General features: G+C 36.8%; 2 protein-coding genes, 1 long non-coding RNA gene and 1 other non-coding gene across 6 annotated transcripts; 3 read left to right on the forward strand and 1 right to left on the reverse strand.

Moving 5' to 3' along the window:
* The first annotated feature begins 3,115 nt into the window (after window positions 1-3,115).
* LOC114309249 (uncharacterized) lies at window positions 3,116-11,313 on the forward strand. Of its 2 annotated transcripts, XR_014347932.1 has the most exons (4): window positions 3,116-3,477; window positions 8,856-8,966; window positions 9,039-9,264; window positions 9,413-11,313. It is a non-coding gene; the product is annotated as an uncharacterized LOC114309249 (transcript). The 2 variants fall into 2 exon arrangements; XR_014347931.1 differs by lacking the exon at window positions 3,116-3,477 and having other exon boundaries at window positions 8,766-8,966.
* Window positions 3,473-7,167, forward strand: LOC145790870 (protein FAR1-RELATED SEQUENCE 5-like). Its single transcript, XM_082869819.1, has 3 exons — window positions 3,473-6,769; window positions 6,856-7,038; window positions 7,093-7,167. The coding sequence occupies exons 1-3, from the start codon at window positions 4,451-4,453 to the stop codon at window positions 7,165-7,167; spliced, it is 2,577 nt and encodes an 858-aa protein (XP_082725945.1). The 5' UTR covers window positions 3,473-4,450.
* On the reverse strand, window positions 8,177-11,650 carry LOC114259177 (uncharacterized). Its single transcript, XR_014347930.1, has 3 exons — window positions 11,322-11,650; window positions 8,613-8,766; window positions 8,177-8,526 (listed from the first exon to the last, which is right to left on the reverse strand). It is a non-coding gene; the product is annotated as an uncharacterized LOC114259177 (long non-coding RNA).
* Window positions 11,651-11,692: 42 nt separating this feature from the next.
* Window positions 11,693-22,519, forward strand: LOC114300491 (SAGA-associated factor 29 homolog A). 2 transcript variants are annotated; one of them, XM_028245357.2, is made up of 10 exons: window positions 11,693-11,908; window positions 11,994-12,134; window positions 18,495-18,588; window positions 18,823-18,914; window positions 19,685-19,794; window positions 19,993-20,078; window positions 21,090-21,146; window positions 21,638-21,788; window positions 21,935-21,948; window positions 22,224-22,519. In XM_028245357.2, the coding sequence occupies exons 2-10, from the start codon at window positions 12,017-12,019 to the stop codon at window positions 22,327-22,329; spliced, it is 828 nt and encodes a 275-aa protein (XP_028101158.1). In that variant the 5' UTR covers window positions 11,693-11,908; window positions 11,994-12,016; the 3' UTR covers window positions 22,330-22,519. The 2 variants fall into 2 exon arrangements, with proteins under 2 accessions (XP_028101158.1, XP_028101166.1); XM_028245365.2 differs by having other exon boundaries at window positions 11,773-11,908; window positions 19,688-19,794.
* Window positions 22,520-22,586: the final 67 nt, after the last annotated feature.

Here is a 22,586-nt window from a genome sequence, read left to right on the forward strand (position 1 = left end):
CATCTGGAGTTTGCCCATCGATGGCGGACTGTGGCAATTCTTCAATATGTGCCATTGTTTCTAGAGAGGTAAAGCTTGATCAAGAGGTTTTGTCCTGTCTATTTTTTCCACAGACGGCGCCAATTGTACGGGAAATAAATCAACCTTCTCGTATAATCCTGTTGACCAAGTCTGCGCTCCTCCGTACGACATCGCCTTATCACCTGAAAACACAAATGTGAGCTAGCCGGCGGGTGCGTGCCGGAAACCTCTCCGATGCCTGAGTCAGCAAACTTGACAAATAGACAAAGCTCTGTGTATTCAGAAAGCAAAGTTGTGTGTTATCTCTCCCAAGGTGATGTTTGTGAGCTTTTATAGGTTTTGTGTGGCACAATCCTAGTAGGACTTCTACTCCTCCATGCAGAGTCCTGCTAGGATTCATACTCCTAAAAGATAATGCTTATCCTTTAACACCCCCCTCACTGCTTAAACCAAGTGAGATGGTTTTTACCATAGCCGAACTCCATCATGACCGAAGTAATCATGGCTATGCTGAACCGCAGAGCAGGCTGAACTAACCTTAGTTCGGTTCTTCCTTTTACTCCTCCTTACCTCAGTCTTCTCATGTTCAACCCATGGCGCGTTCAGACCGAGCTACCGAGTAGCAAGATTGTAACCGTTCTAACCACAATACGCCATGACTGGACTAACTCTGAGTTGCTTCCGGGCCGGAGTAACTTTACATTTCTCTCGGGCCGGAGTAATCTTTTACCTTTCTTGGGCCGAAGTAATTTTACGGCCTTTTTACCGAGCCCTTCGTACTTTGGGCCATAACGTCCATCTCATAGCTCGGCCCAATTTTCACCAAAATTACCCTCTCACTTGAGAAATTATATTGAAATGAGAAATGAGAATTCTGATTACAATGGGAATATTGAAAGTGGAATAAATATTGCATTGTATTATTAATCATTGCATTGGCATATCAATTCATTTGATGATGATGAGCTTTGAAATTTGATTTGAAAACTTTGCATTGAGAAATGAATGTTGGGAAACAAATTTTCATGAAATGATTTTGGAGTAAATACGGTGGTAAGTCATGAAAGGTGGTGTAGATTATATGTGTCGAGCCTTTCAGTTAATACTGGTAAAAATGACAGATTACAGGTGTCGAGCCTTTCAATTAATATTGATAAAAATGACAAATTGGTAGTACTTGTATAATCTACTTGCAGACACCAGCCTAGGGATTACCTGAGTCGTATTTACTATATTGGAATTTTATTGAAATTATTGGATCAATGTGTTTTCAAAATGGCATTGTGCGTAAGATTTTCAAAAGATTAGAAAAATATTTTGAGTATGACATGGCATGTGCATTCATCTCATAAGACCGTATAAAATGAATTTGATGAATTGTTTAATTATTTGATTCAATTGATAATGAGATAATTGAATAAATTGAAAATGATGTCCTGTTGCTATTGAAACCTGTTTATTTATTTAAGTTAATTTGTTATGGTTAATTAAATAAATTGGATTTAAGAGATTATGTGTTAAAATCATATGGTTTTGATATGATATGATTTCACGTATATGTATGAGTATTTTGGTATCCGCATATCTTCTAATGTTTTAATATGAAATTGCTTTGTGAGCTAGTGGTTACTCACTTCCTGCCTGTACATGTGTACATGGAATGCTTTTCGGATTTGAAGATCAAACAATGATTTTTACCATTTCATAAATGTAATGTAGTGATGGATTGTACTACTTCATTTGTTGTTTGGCTAAGTGCTATTTTTTTTTGTAAAGAGTAGTGTCCTCTCTTTTATTGTAAACCTCAGGGCATTTCTTTTATTTGTATGTAAATGTTATTGTTGTGTAACGAGATATATATATATATATATATATATATATATATATATATATTTAATTAATTATTTAGCATTTCATCCAAGAATGAAATGTTATTTGTAAATGGACTTAATTGATGAATATTGGTAAGGTTATCTGTGGATAAGTGGTTTTGGGGATACTCTTCAGATCCTAGAGGACGCTTTTGATCCTCTTCTAGTCACCTGAAAAATAATGAACACTCCGGTCGGGGGTGCCGGAATTAGCACTTCGACGGGCAAGTCAGTCTTACACTCAAGATTGCTTGTATTCTAAGTTAAACACAATAATTTTCACATAACTTTCTCAGTTTGCTATTCCTCTATTTAAACTCGTTCCCTGTGCCTCAGGGCAAGGCCCACTTTTCACTCATTATCCTTCTGAATAGCCTCTTCTTTGGTTGTTGTTAGAAAGAGTGCAACCATTGTTAAGTTCGTCGAAGCTATTCAGAAGGTGTTTATGCATTAGTTGGTTTCGACCGTCGTATCTTGGGAGACAGATGCCGGCGTACCTCCAACACCCATCGGGAGGCGGTGAATCTGTTTTAAAGAAACTGTGATATCACACAGATTTCGATTCACATCTTTTATCTTTTGTTCTTTAAAGTTTTAAATTTAAATAATTTATCGTATTTTATTTTGTATGTCCATTAGAATCCATCTTATAATATGTTCTATGATGTAATATAATTCATTTTTGTATTTTTTTTAGTTCTATAGTTTATTGTATATTTCATTCTTTAATAATAATAATAATAATAATAATAATAATAATTACTTTGTCATTTCTATTTAATTTATTTTATATATTTTTTTAATATTTTTATAAAAAATACTAACAACATTATGATAAATGATTTGACGAATTCCACACATTTCAGAAGCAAGAAGCTCAGCTCATTAATGACTTTCTTGTGGGATCAAAGAATTCATCGATCTAGAGTGATTTTTAAGTAATTTTATAAGTATTATTATATATATATATATATATATATATATATATATATATATATATTTTGTGTAATATTAAATATCAAATCATATAAAGAGTTACTCTAAGTCATTTTAAGAAAAAATCATTTTGGAGAAATTTGGGATTCTTGTTGAGAGGCTTTGTGGGATTTGTTCCGAGGTTTTTTTTTTGAACGATCTTAGTCGTTTAAGGTTGGTTAAGTAAATATCCGTACATTAAAAAAAAAAAAAAATAATCCAAAACAGAGCCTTGGAGAGTGAGAATATGCGTCCGGATCCTCTAGAGTTAGTCTCTAGAGTGATCTCCTGAAGTGGATGATCGAACGGCTGTGCATCAGCCTCACCAAAACGACGTCGTTTTGGTGAGGATTTTCCAAAAAAAAAAAAAAAAAAAAAATTTTCGATTTCAAAATTCCCCCCCAGGCTGAAGAACGCGAACACAGATGGCGGGAAGAAGCAGAGCCGTGAAAGAAGGAGAGAGGGAAGAAGACTGAGAGAGCCTGCTACTTCGTGCATCCCGTCGCTCCACCGTCGCAGTCGCCCCGCTATCGCCGCCGTCGTGCCGTTGCCACTGTCCTGCCGCCGCCGTGGCCGTCGCCCCTGTTCCAACCGTGTGAAGAAAATATAGGTATTTAGAATGTTTAAATATATGTTTTAAGTTCAATTTTTTTTTTTTCTGGTCTCCTCCAAATCAATCCCAGATGATAGGCCTATGGTTGAGAACAAAAAATTTTTTTGCAATATCTGTGTTGTGCTGAATATTGTTCAATCCGTGGATTAAATCCATTAAATCTATTCATTTCAAATCCATGTATCGAAATGGAGCCTCAAGTGGTAGGGGGTTTGAACTATGAAGATATATGCCAATGTTGAGTTCTGGGTTAGGTGGACCAAAACAGGACCTGATCCTATACTTGAAGCTGGATTCTTACTTGTTGACAGACGAAGCAATATCTGTGTTGATTATTTAGAAAAATAGTTTAGATATATATATATATATATATAGATAGATTTAGAACAGTGAACAGTGGAGATTAAAAACTTCCAAATCCAGCTTCTTATAGTATTCTTATGCAACTAATTAAATTTCCACAATCCAATCAAAGCCCCCTTGTTGCTTGATATCCTTTAAAACTTGGCTTACTAAAACGGCATTCATGAATTAAATTTTAGCAATCCTTAGGGATTTGATATTAATTCCTCAATCATGCAAAACACAAAATTAGACTGATCAGTGCTGCAAAGCAAGTAACCCAGGGCTTTGTATTATTGTACAGTCATAAGAACACAAGGTCACAAATTAAAATTGACAACATATTACCTAAGAGTGCAAATGCTGGATGGTCATGTATATTAAGCAACATATAGTGCATGAATGCTTCAAAGGACTCATTTATATTTTTTTCTTTTGAATACCTGCTGTAGTGCACATCTTAAAACCACACTGTGGTACATAACAAAGACCATAATTTAGTTTGTATTATTCAGTTTGTTTTTCGTTGATTATCTTATTCAGTTTGTATTATTTTGCAAACATAATGTACAGTTTTTGTGCTAATATTGAGCACTTCTTTATTTTTTAAGTGACTTGCCACATTGATATGGAACCTAACAATCATGAGAATGACGGGGGTCAGTGTGATTGGAAGCCTAGAGTTCGCATGACATTTGATACAGAACAAGAAGTATATGATTTCTATAATAGTTATGGAGGAAGGTTGGGCTTCAGTATTAGAAGGGGTTATGTAAACAAGAGCAAAGAGGGGCAAATCACTTCAAGGCAATTTGTTTGTAATAAGGAGGGATTTCGGGTTGTCGACAAGCGAGATTCATTAACAAAAAATCCTAGGCAGGAAGTGAGGACTGGTTGTCAAGCCCGACTTGTTATTAAGTGGGATAGGAACATACAGAAATTTTTTGTTAGTGATTTTGTTGAACAACATAATCATATCTTTGTACCAACAGAATGTACGCATATGTTACCATCCCAAAGGAAGATATCTGCATCACAGGCAACCGAAATAGATTTAGCTGAAAAATCTGGAATCCGTCTTAATGCTGCATTTGAGCTCATGGGTAATGAAGTTGGTGGAAGGGAGTCACTTGGGTTCACAAAACTAGACCAAAAAAATTATTTGAGAACGAAGAGGCAAAACAGTTTAGCATATGGGGAGGCAGGTAGCATTTTGCAATATTTTCGTGACAAATCATTAGAGAATCCATCTTTTTTTTACTCGGTCCAATTAGATAACGAGGAGCAGATTACAAACATATTTTGGGCCGATGCTCAGATGATCATGGATTATGGCCAATTTGGTGATGTTGTGACTTTCGACACTACTTACAAGTTAAATAGTGCACATAGACCATTTGCGTCTTTTGTTGGATTTAACCATCATAGGGAAACTGTGATATTTGGTGCAGCTTTGATGTATGATGAGACCGCCGATTCTTTTGTATGGCTTTTTAGAAGATTCTTGGAGGCAATGTCAAGTAAGGCTCCAAAAACAATTTTTACAGATCAGGATGCTGCAATGGCTAAGGCCATACCTGTTGTCATGCCTAACACAACCCACCGCCTTTGCACTTGGCATTTGATGCAAAATGCATTAAGGCATGCAAATTCTATCTTCAAGGATAAGGCGACGGTGAAGGATAAGGGGATCAAGAGTGTTTTATCCACGTTTATGTACGACATTGAGGATGAGGAAGAGTTTACGTTAAAATGGGAGGAAATGCTTGACAAGTATGAAGTAAGAGATAATCATTGGTTGAAGTTAACATTTGGGGTGAAGGAAAAGTGGGGTTGGCCATATGTTAGAAATGCATGGGGTGCGGGCATGAGTAGCACCCAACTTAGTGAATCCTTTAATGCTTTCTTGAAGGATTTCATTCAGTCTGATCATAACTTAATGCAATTTTTCATGCATTTTGATCGAGTTCTGTCTGAGAAGAGGTACAAAGAGTTACAAGCCGAATATGCTCTATGCCAAAAGTTGCCAAGGGTGAATATTAAGGTGAAGATTATGGAGCAAGCTGCAGATGTTTACACAAATAAAATTTTTGAAGAATTTCAGGATGAGTATGTCAAGTCCCTTGAAGTAAACATTGAAGAAATTGAAAATGATGGTGACAGTACCGTTTATACGGTTCTTGATAGTGATGGTATAAAGGTGAGGAAGGTGAGACAGGAGTGTGATGATTTAGTCACTTGCAGTTGTAGAAAGTTTGAAATGAAGGGCATTTTGTGTAGTCATTGTTTGAAGATCCTTAGAGAAAGACTCAAATTCAAAGAGATTCCTTCACAATATATTCTGAAGAGATGGACTAAAAAAGCAAGATCTGAAAATGTGAAAGATAGGTGTGGACATGATATTCAAGTTGATGTAAGATTGCATCAAACTTCACGTTATAGGTCATTGATGGCAATATTCAGATCAGTAGCGTGTAGAGCTTCGGAAAGTGAGGAAACATATAATTTGACGGTTGAGAAAGCGGATGAATTAATTGCAGACATTGAAACCATGTTAAGCGCAAAATTCAACATGCCTTGTTCAGATACTATTCAAGAAAGCCCCCCCGAAAGCTTTGAAGTGGATGGTGTAGCGGATAACAATGTAGTTCAAGCAAAAGGACTCAAGAGAAGAGAGTGCACTAGCAAGGGACGAAGGCGGATAAAAGGTGGTTTGGAGCTTGCGTTGGCAAAGAAAAATAAAACAAGTTCATATAATGCTTCTCAAACTTCCATGTCTGTTACTCCTCAAACTCCTCCCTTATTTTCGACAAGTGCTCCTGAAGCACCTCCCTTATTTCATCAGTCGGCTCCTTTATTTTCAAGTGCTCCTCAACTTCCTCCATTCTCGCCGAGTGTTCCTGAAGTTAGAGTTTCTTCGTCTCAATTTATGTATCCCGCCTATGATGTAAGTTAGTTTAATAAGAAGTTTTAGTACAGATTTGTAGGTGACTATTATCATTTGAAATTGATATGTGTTTGTTATTGTTGCAGCCAAGTTTTCCTCATCACAATATGCATTTTTCCATGCCATCAATGTATTCCGTCCATGGAACCTATCAAGCATTGCTTAACAATGCAAGTAGTTATCACTCGCAAGCCTCAAATAGTCCCGCATGTAGTGAAGTAATTTATTTTTCACCTTTCCTCTTTTATTTTGTCTTCCATTCATTTAAAGTTACAATTTATTTTATGGTTCCTTTGATGTAATTTTATTTTATTTTTTTTTAGGTACTATATGCTCGTGGTCGTGGGCGTGGGCGTGGGCATGGACATGGGCATATGGATCACACGTCAACATCTTAGCATTCTTTTGTTTTGGGAATTTTTGTGAATTTTTTGTTGGATATGTAATATTGAAAACCTTTCATGAAACTGTTGCTGAAATGTTGCTGTAATGGAGTTTAAATGCTCCTGAATTTGTTGCTGAAATAGAGTTGAAATATTGCTGAAATGTTGCTGTAATGGAGTTTAAATGTTCCTGAAATAAATGTTCCTGAATATTGCTGAAATGTTGCTGTTATGGAGTTAAAATGTTGCTGAAATGTTGCTGTAATGGAGGTAGCATGTTGCTGAATTTGTTGCTGAAATGTTGCTGTAATGGAGTTAAAATGTTGCTGAATTTGTTGTTGAAAAATTGCTAAAATAGAGTTCAAATGTTGCAGATTTTTTGGTTGAATAATGCTCAAATGTTGCTGAAATAGAGTTGATGAAATCTTGCTGAAATGTTGATGAAACTGTTGCAGATTTTTTTGGTCAAATAGAGTTAGAGTTGTAGTATCTCTGTTTGCAGCTTTGATGGATTAAAATTCTGCTTTTGTAATGCTTAAATTCTTGCTTAAATTCTGTTTGGATGATGCAAGGCAATACAAATTTTTGGTTAAATACTTGACCGATTTTTTGCTTCAATTCTGTTTGCAGATTTCATTCTGTGTGGATGATGCTAGGCAAGACTTAGAATAAGGTTTTATAATTCGAAAGATTTAAAATTCTGCTTTGGGAAACCTATTATACAACATTGAACATTTCATATGACATTGAACATTTCAGAAACCTGTTATATAACATTCAACATTTCAACACTATTCAACATTTCAGAAACCTGTTATATAACATTCAACATTTCAACAGTATTCAACATTTCAGAAACCTGTTATATAACATTCAACATTTCAACACTATTCAACATTTCAGAAACCTGTTATATAACATTCAACATTTCAACACTATTCAACATTTCAGAAACCTGTTATATAACATTCAACATTTCAACACTATTCAACATTTCAGAAACCTGTTATATAACATTCAACATTTCAACACTGTTCAACATTTCAGAAACCTGTTATATAACATTCAACATTTCCAAACCATCACATATAATACACATTGTTAAGCAACCAAGTACAAAAGTAGATTACATTCATAAGATGTTCGAAAACCTAAGAACTGAGTCATTTACATGAAAAAGTACAAAAATACACAAAATACAATGACATAAGTCACTGCCTTCAAGATGTTCTCAATCCTTTGAAGCCTTCTATCATGCTCACCAAGCCTTGAAGTAATGTCGTCGTCGTCAGCATTGCCACGGATTGATGAGGTAATGTCGTCCTCGTCATCATCTGCGAACCACCTGAAGTAATTGCAGTGGTCGTTCGAATCCTACAATGGACAAGAATCAATTAATCAATGGAGGACAAATGAAATTTGTAAAAAGTAACAGATTCATTTATATAACAGGTACTTACATATTTTCTTGGGCAAACAAAATAGACACGTCCTTTATTTCCATTCGCATTGGTTCGTACAATACGCATGGAAGCTATTCTTCCACAATTACAAAACCTTTGCTTTAATCTTAAGTTCGTATTATCAATAGAAGATGAAGCCATTTTTTTTTTCCTGCATAAAAAAACAAGTTATTAACAAGTGTGTTAGGAAAGTCAAGTTATCACAGTATAATTCTACAGATTTTCTTGAAACTGTTGCAGACCATTCCATCCCATAGCATTAATGCACCTCAACAATATAGCATCATGGCAAGGAATAAAAGTTGCTGTGAAAAAACTTGGGGAGGAAGTGACTGCTGATGAGGATAAAGTGTGAGTTGTCCATATGATGGCATTTTCATTTTGTTTTACATTATGTTCTGAATTTTTGCTGATTTTGTGCAGGAGGGCTTTCAGAGATGAGCTTGAATTGCTTCAGAAGATAAGACATGATCCTTTCACTCAACTGACATGATCCTTTCACTCAACTGACATGATCCTTCTCGTTTTCATAGACTTGTTCTCTTATCCTAGTGCTATGTAAATTGCAGGGTGATCTTTGTGATTTCTTAAAGAGAAAAGGAGCCCTAAAACCTACAACAGCAGTGATATTTGCTCTTGATATTGCAAGGTTCATTTTATGTTTTGTACTGGATTACCATTGCTCAACATGCCTTGTTTAGAAGATTTTGTCAAATGGTTTGAGCTTGTTGAACTTGACTAATAGTACTAATAGGTTGCAACAGTATGTTTAGAATTTTATGTAATTTTTTTTGTAGGGGAAAACAATGCTGAGTAATGATCCTGCAACTGAAGACTGGATCTTGGATTTATGAAAGAAAAGAAAAGAAAAGGGAACAACAGTCTGTGAAAAAAAAAATTTACTTTTTTCTTTTTTTCTGAAACTTGAGGTGATGTTTACCCTATTATAATAAATTGCTAGTTGCCTAACCTGATGGAACCTTAGAAGATATGATAAAGCAGTTCACATATGCATGCTGTATATATATAAAAAGGCGATGAAATCTGGTTATATATATATTGGTGGCAGGAGTATATTGTTGGCAGTTCACAGTTCACATATATTGGTGGCAGTTCACAGTTCACATATGCATGCTGTATATATATATTGGTGGCAGGAGTATATTGTTCTCCTTTCTCTTAATTACAGTTTTACAAACCATTATGATTCCTGTATGTTCTGCCCATGAAATCTGGTTACAATAATACAAAAGAAAGAGCATTGAGGAATTTTCTTGCTCATCCTTGAGCAATAGATGGCTTAAAGGATTAATGTGTTTTTAATAACTAGTGTATTATAAACAGAACGCCAAAAATGGGGTGAAACATTTGCACACCCAAAATCCTGAATCCTATAAGCTATACAACCACTGGCATATACATATCTCTAATAAACAGAATTGAACTCAATCAGCGTTTCTCTCATCCAATTACGTAGGGTTGGGTACGTAGATCTATTTCCTCCATTTGGTTGTTTCACAATCATATCCTCAGTTTACTTCAACATAGTAATGTTTGTTCTTATCACCTCAATTAATAGGACTGGAAAGTGGTCAAAAATTGATCTAGGAAATCCCCATTGTTTGAAAGAAAACTCCTCGACCCAGCTATTATCCAATAGGAATCTGTCTATCCTACTACATCTCTCCCCATCTTGTGCATTACACTAGGTAAAGCTTCTACCCCTCATTGGCAAATCAACTAGGCTCAGTTGATCAATCATATCATTGAAGTCATTCATGCCTCTCTCCCTTCTTCAGCATCCCTTCATTTCACTTAGAAATCTAATTTTGTTGAAATCTCCACCTATGCACCATGGATTAGGAAAGGAAAGTTCAATCTCCTTAATACTTCCCAAAGCTGCCTTCTCTTGCTAACATCACTTGGAGCATAGACATTCACCACATAACACTCAAAAGATACACCAGCATACCATGTCATTATCTTCATAAACAGATCTGTATAACACCCATACTCCTCCATTGGTAGTTCAGACTTCAGCTACCCGTGCGCCTGCAGCAATCCTCTCCAAATTACTACATTCTAGCTGGATTATCTTCTCTACCACGTTAGCCTCATTTCCACCAAAATCTATTCTAAGTGATTTCCCCATCTGGACAGTTGCTTTAGCCTCCTTAATCAGCCTTCCCCTTCTTCTATTCGATTCATTATTAAATGATAATGAATTTCAGATTGTAGCAGTAGTTGCTCTAAAGATGGGAAAATTCTATGAAGTAGTAGAACAACTGAGATGGGAACAGAAGAGTTCATTTAACAGCTAATGGACTAGAACAAATAGTGAAAGTAAGGTACGATTGGGCGTGATGTGTGCACAGTTCGAAGGAGCAAATTATCAAACAGTTGGTGTGTGAACATTCCAACTGAGTGAGTAAGACAACAATGTTGGTGTTTCCCTTCTTTTTTTTCGTTTTCCAGGTAACCAAACAGAAATAAAGGGTGCAAATCAATGAACAAACTCATATACCAATTTCCGAGAGATTATTGAGTGTAAAATCTACAAGCAAAACTGAAATAAGATTGAAATACATATATATGTGTATAAAGGGTGCAAATCAACGATTTAAGCAATACATGAAATACAAAACCCTAACTTCTTAGCAAGATGGGGCGACGGGATAGGGAATGAAATGAGGGATCGAAGCTTACGGCAGAGAGAGAGAACGAAGCTTACGGCAGGACAGTGGCGACTGCGACGGTGGGGCGACGGGACGGCGACGGGACGACTGCGGGACGGCTAGAGGATCCGGACGCGCCTCTCTCAGTCTTCTTCCCTCTCTCCTTTAACGGCTCTGCTTCTTCCCGTTCGTCTGATATACCTCTTCAGCCTGGGGGGGAATTTTGAAATCGAAATTTTTTTTTTTTTTTTTTTTTTTGGAAAATCCTCACCAAAACGACGTCGTTTTGGTGAGGCTGATGCACAGCCGTTCGATCATCCACTTCAGGAGATCACTCTAGAGACTAACTCTAGAGGATCCGGACGCTGAGAATATAGACTTGTGATCGAAAAGTTACAACCTACTTGTTCTTTTGCCACGTGGAAATATCAGGTGCCGATAACACGATCAGATCAGAGGCACACGCTATCCTCGGTTCCCCCGATTAAATTCCATGATTTAAAAAAGTTGATTAAAAAAATAAAGAAAAGGAAAATATCATTCCGTTCTTCAGAAACAGAACGAGAAGTTACCAAATCATCATTCAACTCAAACTCATACAAATACAATTATTTCCAGGTAATATCAATTATTTATTTTTGTTTATTCTTTCTTCCGCAACAACGTTCCAAAAGCCTGATCACTATTTCAACTCTCGGAGAAGGTTCTAGAAGGATCCACCCAATCATGTCGTCTCCCGACATTGCCGTTATTTTGGAAACATCCAAAGAGCTCGATCGGTTAAGGAAAGAGGAAGAGGATGTTCTCTTCGAGATCAATAAGATGCACAAGAAGCTCCAATCCAGTCAGTCTCTCTCTCTCTCTCTCTCTCTCTCATCAATTTTATCACTTACCCTAGATTTATGTTATGGTATTCATGAACATGTGTAGTACATTTATGAAATATTACTTGAATTGGATGTTTAATTGTGCTGGAAATATTATTATTATTATTGGGTATACTTCATGGGTTTGTTTCTATTTGAGAAGAATATTGCTAAACAAATTAACAGATCTTATATTATTGAAGTGGGTCATGTTTGAGATTATAAAACATTTTTCTATTCAGAACATGCATGGGTTTTGAAATGATGTCAGATTAGTTTCATCAGCATGGAGTTTGTGTATTTAATGTCCTTGGGGTTTCGACATTTGGCAGGCCCAGATAGATTTTTTGTTAGGTTTCAAGATGTCGTGTTTTGAATTGAAGTAAATAAGGAACATGGTTGATCTAGTGCACCTTGGCTGTTACATTGTGGGTTTGAGGAGCCTAGATTGGTTGATTGACTGTAGTTGCAAAGTTCCACAATTTGTTACTGTTTACAGAAATTTTTAGTTATGCAGAATTGAGAGACAAGTGCTGAAATAAGGCAATGATTTGATCATGAGATGTTCATTAGCGATGGGTTTGTTAGTTTCTTTCAATTAACGTGAAAGGAATCAAAGATCTGGTGAAGATCTGCCACCCACTTATTTTTCAATATCCAGAGTGGTTAGCATTAATCATTGTTGTTAAATCACTAATCGAATCGCAAATCGTTTTGCTAAAATGGTAAATCTTGAATCGTATTGAATTGTGAATCGTAAGATTCACTTTTATTTAATATACTATATAATTTTATAGGATCTTGCTAATGACAGCCCTTAAGACTGTTCACATTGTAAGATTTCTGAAAGCTTTTCTGTATATTCAACTTAAGTATGTTTACAAAGAGTGCATCAGTTATATAGTCCTAATCTATGACAGAAAAAGGAAATACAAAGAAAAAGAATTTTCTAATTCGTAATATACAATATATATTTTTACACCCTCGCTCAAACTCAAGGTGTTTTAGCAGAAAATACTGAGAGTTTGCTAAGAAGAAATTGAAACCAAGCGGTAGTGTGAGTCTTGGTGAAGAAGTCCGCAAGTTGTAATGTCGATGAGACAAAAGGAAGTGAGATAGAGCCAGATTGCAGATGCTATCGGACAAAATAACAATCAATCTCAATGTGTTTCGTCCGTTCATGAAAGACAGTATTGTGGGCAATCTAAATAGCATTGCGGTTGTCACAATAGAGGGAGGTTGGAGAAGATTGAGGTATACCCAAATTAGAGAGAAGATAACGAAGCCAAACAAGCTTAGCAGTAGCCTGAGCCATAGCACAGTACTCAGTTTCGGCAGTAGAGTGAGTAACAACAATTTGTTTCTTGCTTTTCCAAGAGATCAAGGAATCGCCAAGAAACGTACAAAAATTAGAGGTGGACTTGCGATCAGTAACATCACCAGCCCAATCAGAATAAGCATAGGCCACCAAGTTTAAAGAGGAAGTAGACGACAACAGCAAGCCCTGAAAGATGGTATCCCGGAGATAGCGAAGAATGCCAACCAAAGCAGACGAGGAGCAGAAACGAACTGACTAACCACATGAACAGCATAAGTAAGATCAGGGCGAGTGACAGTCAAATAAACTAAATAACCCACCAGCTCGCGATAGACCGTGGGATCATCCAGAAGGACACCATCAGTAGCGTTGAGCTTCACATTAGGCACAATAGGTGTATCAGAAACCTTAGTATCAGTAAGACCGGCATGGTAAATAACCTCCTTAGCATACTTGGCCTGAGACAGAAAATAGCCCTTTGGAGAAGAGGCAACCTAAATATCAAGAAAATATCGCAATAGACCAAGATCCTTCATTTCGAAAGTGCGGAAGAGATGTTGCTTGACCTCAGAGATAACATAAGAGTCAGAATCAGTGATGATCATATCATCCACATAGAGTAGGAGACCAACAAAACTAGCCGAGATATATCTCAAAAACAAAGCAGACTCGGAAGCAAAAGGATGAAACCCAAGTTCGGTAACGGCAGTCTGAAAGCGATCATACCAAGCATGAGGAGACTGCTTCAAACCATACAGAGCACGCCGAAGACGACAAACCTTCCCAAAGGAGTGGAGAAGACCAGGGGGAGGACGCATGTAGACCCCCTTAGTGAGATAACCGTTAAGAAAAACATTCTTAATGTCCATCTGATAGAGAGGCTAATGTCGAACAACAGCAACAAAAATCAAGGTACGAACAGTAGTTATCTTGGCAATAGGGACAAAGGTCTCCTCCTAATCAATACCATGCTCCTGTGAGAAACCCTTGGCAACCAAACGAGCTTTGTGGCGCTCGAGAGAACCATCAGAATGAGTCTTGACTTTATAGACCCATTTGCAGCCAACTATATTCTTGCCAGCAGGTAAAGGAACCAACTTCCAAGTGTTAGTCTTCTGTAAAGCAAACAACTCATTCTCCATAGCGTGAACCCAATTAGGATCCTAACAGGCCTCCTTGTAAGACTCTGGTTTTGAAAAAGAATGAATAACAGACAAAAAAGTATGATAGGAAGCAGAAAAACATGTATTAGACCAATCTGACCTGTTTGAAGGACGACGCTCACGAGTAGGATGTTGATGTGCAGCAGGATCAGAGTCGTTAGAAGTAGAAGGAGCAGCAACAGGAGTGGAGACAACTGGTGGTAGGGGAGCCTGATGACGAGAATAGACCAACAACGGAGGGGAAGAAGAAGCTGAAGGATGAGAAGGAGCCATGGGTGACGCAGATGGAGAAGTAGGAATGGCCTCAGGAGGAACAGTGAAGATGTACTCATCAGACGGGACCTTGGAAGGAAATGGGTCAATGTGAACCAAATCTTCTTTGGAAACGGGAGCAGTAAGAGGGGGAAGCTAAAAGTAAGATAGACGTTTGAGAAAGGCAACATGACGGGAGACATAAAGGCGACGAGAGACAGGGTCATAACAACAGTAGCCTTTTTGAGTAGGACTATAACCTAAAAAGACACAGAGGACAGACCGGACACTAAGTTTGGTCCTATCTTTGCGGGAAAGAAGGACAAAACAGGCAGATCTAAACACACGAAGGAGGGAGTAGTTAGGAATTTGGGAGAACAAAGCCTCATAAGGAGACTGACCAGAAAGAGTGGGAGTAGGCATGCGGTTGAGAAGAAAAGCAGCAGTAAGAACTATCTCTCCACAGAATGGAGCCGGAACTGAGGTAGAGAGAAGAAGAGACCTAGTTGTCTCGATGAGATGATGGTGTTTACGCTCGGTTCGACCATTTTGAGCAGGTGTATCTGTACAGGAAGTTTGGTGAATGGTACCTAAATTGGCCAAATACTCACAGAACTCATTTTAAAATATTCTCCACCCAAGTCAGACCGTAATACTTTAATTGTAGACCCAAATTGAGTAGTAATCATAGACTGAAAGGTACGGTAGATCTGATAGAAATTGGACTTATGAGTCATAAGATAAACCCAAGTGTAACAGGTGCAGTTATCAACAAATAACACATTGTATGCAGAACCCCTTTTGGTGAGAACAGGAGAAGGACCCCAAACATCAGTATGAACGAAAGAAAACGGTGTATCAGATATAAAAGTACTTTTACGAAAATGTAAGGCTGTCATTTTGGCTAGTTTACACCCCCGACATTCAGTAAGTTCACTAGGAGAAACTTTACCTAATATACGTGACTGAGTTAAAGACTGTAAACGGTCAGCAAACAAATGCCCTAATTTAGAAAGCCACAAGTAGAAAGGATTGAATAGAGAATCTAACTGAAAAGAGGAAAATGCAATTGGAGAAGTTGTCATAGGTAGATGCAAGCTCTCCACCACATAGAGGTCTCCAATTCTGCGGCCAGTCCCAATCTGCTGCTTGGACATCCGATCCTGCACAGAATAGATAGAAGAAGAAAAGATAACATCAAAATTGGAGGCATCAAACTGACTGATAGATAATAAACTGACAGAAAACTGAGGAACATAAAGGATAGATGGAATAGAGACAATAGACATAGCAGACGGTAAGACAGATCCAACGGATATAACAGATATACTAGACCCATTAGCAGTATTAACAGTAATGGGTAAGGGAGGGGGAATTCAATTTTGTAGTAAGGAGAGATGATGAGTCATATGATGAGAAACACCCGAGTCAAAAAGCCAAACAGATGAAGAGATACATGAAGAAGGCCTAAGCAAACTTGAATGAAGAGAGGAAACAACCGAAGCAGACGAGGAGGGCTGGGAGGTAGACAGTATATACTGAAGTTGACTAATCTGAGCCCTCAAGGAAGCTAAGTCAGGATTAGGAGTTGGAGCAGATGCAGTGGTACTAACGGAGGGACGGAAAGTACTCAAAGGAAGGGCTCAGGATTGGGTTTGAGACTGTTGAGAAGATGTGGCAGGCAGACGTCCCTTCTTGGGACAGTGGTACTTCCAATGGCCCCTTTGATGGCAGAAGGCACACTCATCATAATCCAAACAATCACCAAATCACCGTAATATAATACAAACGCTTGCACTGATGTGGTCAAAGTATAATAAAGACAAAACCTGGTGTACTAAGATCAGAGAACTAATACGAAAAGATAGAGCTTTCTGATCAGAGACCAGAGACGAAGAGAGAGATAACTTCGTCCACACCAACAATGAAACTGTGAGAATATATATTGTATATATTGTATATTACGAATTAGAAAATTCCTTTTCTTTGTATTTCCTTTTTTTGTCATAGATTAGGGCTATATAACTTAGGCACTCTTTGTAAACATACTTAAGTTGAATATACAGAAAAGCTTTCAGAAATTTACATGGTATCAGAGCCGTGTTCAAAAACCTAAGGTCGCAATCAGTCTTTGCGAACCCTAGCACCGTTGCCTCTCTCAGCCGTTGCCACTTCTCAGCCGTTGTCGTTGTCGCTTCTCACGCCGTCGCCTCACTCAGTCTGCTTCAGCATCGTGATTGATTCGCGACCTATCTCCCTCTCTGGTTCTCTCTGGTTCCGCTAATCGACCACACCTCGTGGTTTGTTGGGCTGATTCGATCGACAGTCTCTGGCTTGATCGCGATCACAAGTTTTTGACTCTCTGATTTTCTAATTCGTAATATACAACATATACAATATATATTCTCACACACATATCCCAAAACACTTACACACATCACACTTTTTCAATACTAACAACTGTCCTAAGGGCTGTTTTTGGCATTTCCCTTTTTATATATTTATATACATATTTGTCAATCAAAAAAATAAATAAATTATATACATATAAAAATTCATTCATAGTGTTAAAATTCATTCACAGCATTTCCCTTGTGCATTGAGTCACCTTCTTTTTCATATATATATATAAATTATTGTGGAGAACCTTGGAGACCATGTATAAGATATCAAGCACGCTCAGTGGCCAGCTACCATTTGATTTATAGCACATTTATTCACATTTTAATTTCTCTTTGGTGGCAAGAATACAATAAATTTCTATAATTTAGAGAGTTGTGTTTCTACTTAAATCATTTTTTCATCCTTTAGCTAGATTATCAAGAATCATTTCAAGGGGTTAACTTCAACAGTGTGTTTTCTCTTTCAATGACTTTCTCCGTTTTGAGTTCACTGTAAGTATGATTGACTAAAGTGTTTAATCAATATTAAATGTTTATACCATTAAATGAAACACATTGAATTTTGAACCGTGTTTTGCCTATTCAACCATATACAAGGCGGGAATGAGGATTGTACGTATGTACCATGATTACTTGCGTATAGAAGTTGATTGGCCATTCACATCACTATGGTTGCTTCTTGTAGACTGTCGAGAAAATTATAGATGAGACAAAAAGAATACGAATACGCTTTTGTGGTAAATCTCCATTCTTTGTATAGAGTTTTATTGGCCTATTTCTTGTTCTTATTATTTTATTTTGAGTTCAAAAAAGGGAAAAAAAACTAGATAATGGTGGGACTCAATCCTAGGCCTCTGGTAAAATCATGAAGAGATTGCTAGCTATCTAGCTGGCAATCTTCAACTGTTTTTTAAACTTCTTTCTCCTATCACTTGATGGATTCATGGCCTTGAAATAAACAGTTAGGCTTTTAATTTTCTTACTACTTTTGGCACTTTCTATTCTCTACGTGTGCTGTTGACTGCTAACTAGAGCTTCTGATTAGCTTTAAAAGTTTTTAGCATTTGGTCAGCATCATTGAGTGCAATGCCTGTTTCTTCTATATATATTTATGAACAGATTTTCTTTTCACATCTCCTTGTATGCTCTTGCTTAACTGATATAGCTGGGTTTTTTCTCTGTATGATTTGCATGCTGATGCAGCTCCTGAGGTGGTTGAGAAGCCTGGCGATAATTCTTTGTTGAGGCTTAAGATGTTGTATACACAAGCCAAAGAACTTTCAGAAAGTGAAGTGAAGTATGTCCATTCATATCTTTGATGAAGTTGATGACTTACACCTTCTGTTCTATTTTGAATTTTTCTTTTTTCATCTCCACTTAATTGGATGTGGTAAGGAACATAGTTTGAAGCTGGGGTCAGGAGCTCATCTGGAAGCTAAAATGGGGTCTAACCCTTAAGTTTTCATTATATATGTTTGCAATTTTTATTTTTTTTTAAACTCACCATGCCAGTTGCTTTGATTGGCTGCAGCATTTCAAATCAGTTATTAGTCCAACTGGATGCTCTGATTCCTTCTGGACCTCGGCAACAACGAAGAAGGATAGGTGTATGCAAGAACTTAGGTAGGGAATTATGTCTTATAAAAAAACTGGGTATAAGCATTTATGTTAAGCTTTTTACACATTATAATTTATGTGATGTATGTACAATTCATTGTCCTTGGCTCTTGGAAAGTTGGTTTTTTTGTGCATGGTTATCTATGCATATTCATCTGCTCCTTGTGCTTCTGTTTCATTTAATTGTAGCGTTTTCCACTTTAATTTTTCCTTTTTCCATTTTTTTGAGCAACATACCTTGGAACTTGACATTATAAACAATTACCAGAAAAAAGACACTCTAAGCTAGCTGAATGAGTTAAACAAGTTTTAACTAAAACAGTCAGACAGTTATTGTCTCAAATACCTCAGGAACTTGACAATTTACATGTTTTTTTTTTCCCTTCAGTATTTTTTTGTCTTTTCTCGTCCTCCCTCCCTTCCATGGACTCTACGTCTTCCTTTCCATTTTGCTTGTCCAAAGGTATTGAAGGGTAATATCATAACAGACAGACACTACATAATTATTTTATGATGTATCTTGTGAGCTGTCTTACCTTGAACTGTATTTTTATTTAGTTTGTTGGAAATGATTGATAGTTAATGCAGTGAATATGTTTTACCAGTCACAAAAGGTAACGAATTTAAGCAACCTTGTACATCTAGGCCAATGAGTAGAAAAATGCACTTTTCATGCCTTAAATTCTGATTGTTATGAGTGAAGTTTTCATACTTAATGGTCATGTTGCTCTGTTTAATTTTGTTGGAGTGTTAAATTGGGTATTATGTACATGCAGAAGGTAATGAGCAGAAAAAGAAACGAATGAAGGCTGATTCAGATATCCTGAGGCTCTCTCCATCAATGCGAAACCAACTGGATGCTCTTGCTAGTCTGAAGGGTGAACAAGTAATAATCTAGCTCTGAAGTGATTTCTTTCAACATTTGTTGCTCTATATAGTGCCTCCTATTCTTTTCTTGCCCTTGGTGTTAACATTTATCTGTTTTTTTTTTTCCTCATCAAGTTGTTCTTTAGGCAGTTCCACTGTTCTCTTTTATGCTGGATGCACATTTAAATCTCTTTCTAATGCCTACTACAATTTTCAGGTAGCAGCTAGGGTCACACAAGAAAATGCTGAGAAAGATGAGTGGTTCGTTGTTAAAGTTATTCATTTTGACAGGGAAACTAAAGAGTAAGTTTAGTTCTATTCCACCTAACATGAGTTTGTGCTTCGGGTGCCTCTCCTTCTCTGATATCCCACCCCCCACCCACATACACAGACTTACACCCCTTATCTTTGTTTTTTTTAATTCTTTTGGACCAAGGAAAATTAGAATTCCAAAGTTTAATTTGAAGACCTATGGAGAATGAATCACATTGCAGCATATTCTATTTTTGCTTTTCTGTTGATAGGACAGTCTGGTTTAATATGTTTTGTTGAGGAAGCCGTGACTACTGCTGCTTGTTATATAGTGTTTTCTTCGTGAAGTATTTGTTATATAATTTAATGAATCCAGATTGATTGACTTTCTTTGTGAGTGACTAGTTTAATTTTGTCTGCAGTAGTGCTGGCTTCTTCAAGAAAATACTTCTAATCATATTGGTAACACATATATATCATATCAGCGAACCAGTTTAGTATCTCTCATTCAAGAAGCAGTCATCACTATTTTTTTTATATATAATTACTGGAGTGAAAGTAAGAGCTCTGTTTAAGCTCGGTTGACGTTGTCAATTACTGGTCTTCTTCTATTTGTATGGCTTCTAGAGGGGACATTTTTTCATCTTATTGATGAGACATGCTTGATATATCATCCTGACAAATAGCTTGCAGTAAAGATCACTACTATGGACCACTCAGATCGGATATGGACTAGTACACCTTATCCCTTATAATTTGGGGTAAATTATATATAAAACACTATTATTTGAGTGTGTTCTATAGCTTTCTTTGATCTTGTCAGCCTTTAAATCATGCAATACATTAGTAGGATGTAAAATAAAGAAAAGTGGAGGCTTTGGTTGTTTGTGTTCATACTATTTGATGGCGAGAAGGAAAATGATCTTTCTTATGCTGGTTGTGGACTGTGGACTTTAGCATGACTGGATATGGTTTTTGGATTTACCATTTTTTGTTGTTTGTCAATTGTTTCTTTTATCTTATGACACATTCAATCCTTGTCTAACATATCTCCATGTGCAGATTTGAAGTACTTGATGAGGAGCCTGGTGATGATGAAGAAGGTGGTGGCGGCCAGAGGTAATGTTTGTTTGACTTCCTAGATTTTTCTCTAAATTACTACACATTAACCACCTCGCTCTTCCATATAATTGTTTGTGAGGTTTTACATACCTACAAATCACTTGGTACTCATGCAGTCAGGTACTTCAAAACAATAATTTTTTTAATTAGCGATCATGCAATATATTCTTAGCTGACTACAATGTTGTTCCTTCTATTTGGAAATTCAGTAAATCCTACAAGTTTGTTACACTGATTCTAGTAGGTGTTTGGCATGTACTAAAAAATTGTACTTTTTTTGCATACATACACTTACTTGGGTTACATCTATCAACATCTCCTCTCTACTTCCCTATTTTCTCTACTTTTTTACACATTTTTTTTTTTTATAAAAAGTCAAAAAGTGCACTTATTTAAAACATTACAAACCACCCTCATTGTTAATTTGATCAAATGTGGGCTCTATTGCTTCATCTGATTTTGTGATTCTCTTGTATTGATCATTTCAGAAAGTACAAGTTGCCCGTGTCGCATATAATACCTTTTCCAAAGCAGAATGACTCCACAAGTGCTCAAGATTTCCCTACTGGGAAGCAAGTTTTGGCCGTATATCCGGGAACAACCGCATTGTATAGAGCAACTGTAGTCCAACCTCGCAAGGTAAACAGTTCATCCATGCGTGTTGTATGCAGATTGTTACTCTTGTGTTCTTGCATTCAATTTTTCCTGCTTCTTGAAACCGAAACTGATTACTTTTGCATTTTGCATGTCTCTTGACGTTCTCAACTATTTTCACACATTTTCAGAGGAAGACTGATGAGTAAGTAGCTTTCCCTTTTTTTCCATTTGAATATTGCAGAGTATAAATGCCAAATGACGTGATTATGTATTTAGTTAAAAAAGTAGCCAGTTTTTATTTTTATTTTCTTTCCATTGGATTAGTTTAAACTTTTCTGACCTTGATTAACTGGCACTATCTTAAATGCTTTGAAAACAAATAAGCTAAAACAGTTGGGCTACGTTTGGATTTTAGATTTGTAAACCGCATGGAAATTATTCCATCCTCATGATCAAAAGTTTTTATAACTGTGGCAGGTATGTCTTGGAATTTGACGACGATGAGGAGGAAGATGGATCTATGCCTCAAAGGGTTGTATCCTTCGACAGGGTGGTAGGTCTCCCTGAAGGACATAGGCAGTGAATATACATACATATACATTGTTCATACACGTTTGTAAATTTATTCTTGAGCCACAGATTATGCATTTGATATATTAGGCAATCTGTGTCAGGGACGGTAGTGCTAGTATTTTCTCAGTTTGGCGTTGTTGTATAGCAGTTCATCCTTGCTCTATTGTTCACTTTTATTTACTAGTTTTCTTGTAGCTAAAGCTTATTTTCTCTTGCTTGCATAATGATTTTCTGCACTCAAAAGCAAAATTATGAAATGAAATTGAT

Source organism: Camellia sinensis, chromosome 1 (assembly GCF_055761805.1).
Source record: "Camellia sinensis isolate YWXY chromosome 1, ASM5576180v1, whole genome shotgun sequence".
NCBI lineage: Eukaryota > Viridiplantae > Streptophyta > Magnoliopsida > Ericales > Theaceae > Camellia > Camellia sinensis.

Excerpts from the sequence above, each read along its gene's own strand:
- LOC145790870 (XM_082869819.1), top strand. The coding sequence starts at position 4,451 with ATGGAACCTAACAATCATGAGAATGACGGGGGTCAGTGTGATTGGAAG. Across the intron at positions 6,770-6,855 it reads TTATGTATCCCGCCTATGAT|CCAAGTTTTCCTCATCACAA; the intron begins GTAAGTTAGTTT and ends TTATTGTTGCAG. Across the intron at positions 7,039-7,092 it reads TTGTCTTCCATTCATTTAAA|GTACTATATGCTCGTGGTCG; the intron begins GTTACAATTTAT and ends ATTTTTTTTTAG.
- LOC114300491 (XM_028245357.2), top strand. The coding sequence starts at position 12,017 with ATGTCGTCTCCCGACATTGCCGTTATTTTGGAAACATCCAAAGAGCTC. Across the intron at positions 12,135-18,494 it reads GCACAAGAAGCTCCAATCCA|CTCCTGAGGTGGTTGAGAAG; the intron begins GTCAGTCTCTCT and ends ATGCTGATGCAG. Across the intron at positions 20,079-21,089 it reads TTTGACAGGGAAACTAAAGA|ATTTGAAGTACTTGATGAGG; the intron begins GTAAGTTTAGTT and ends CTCCATGTGCAG.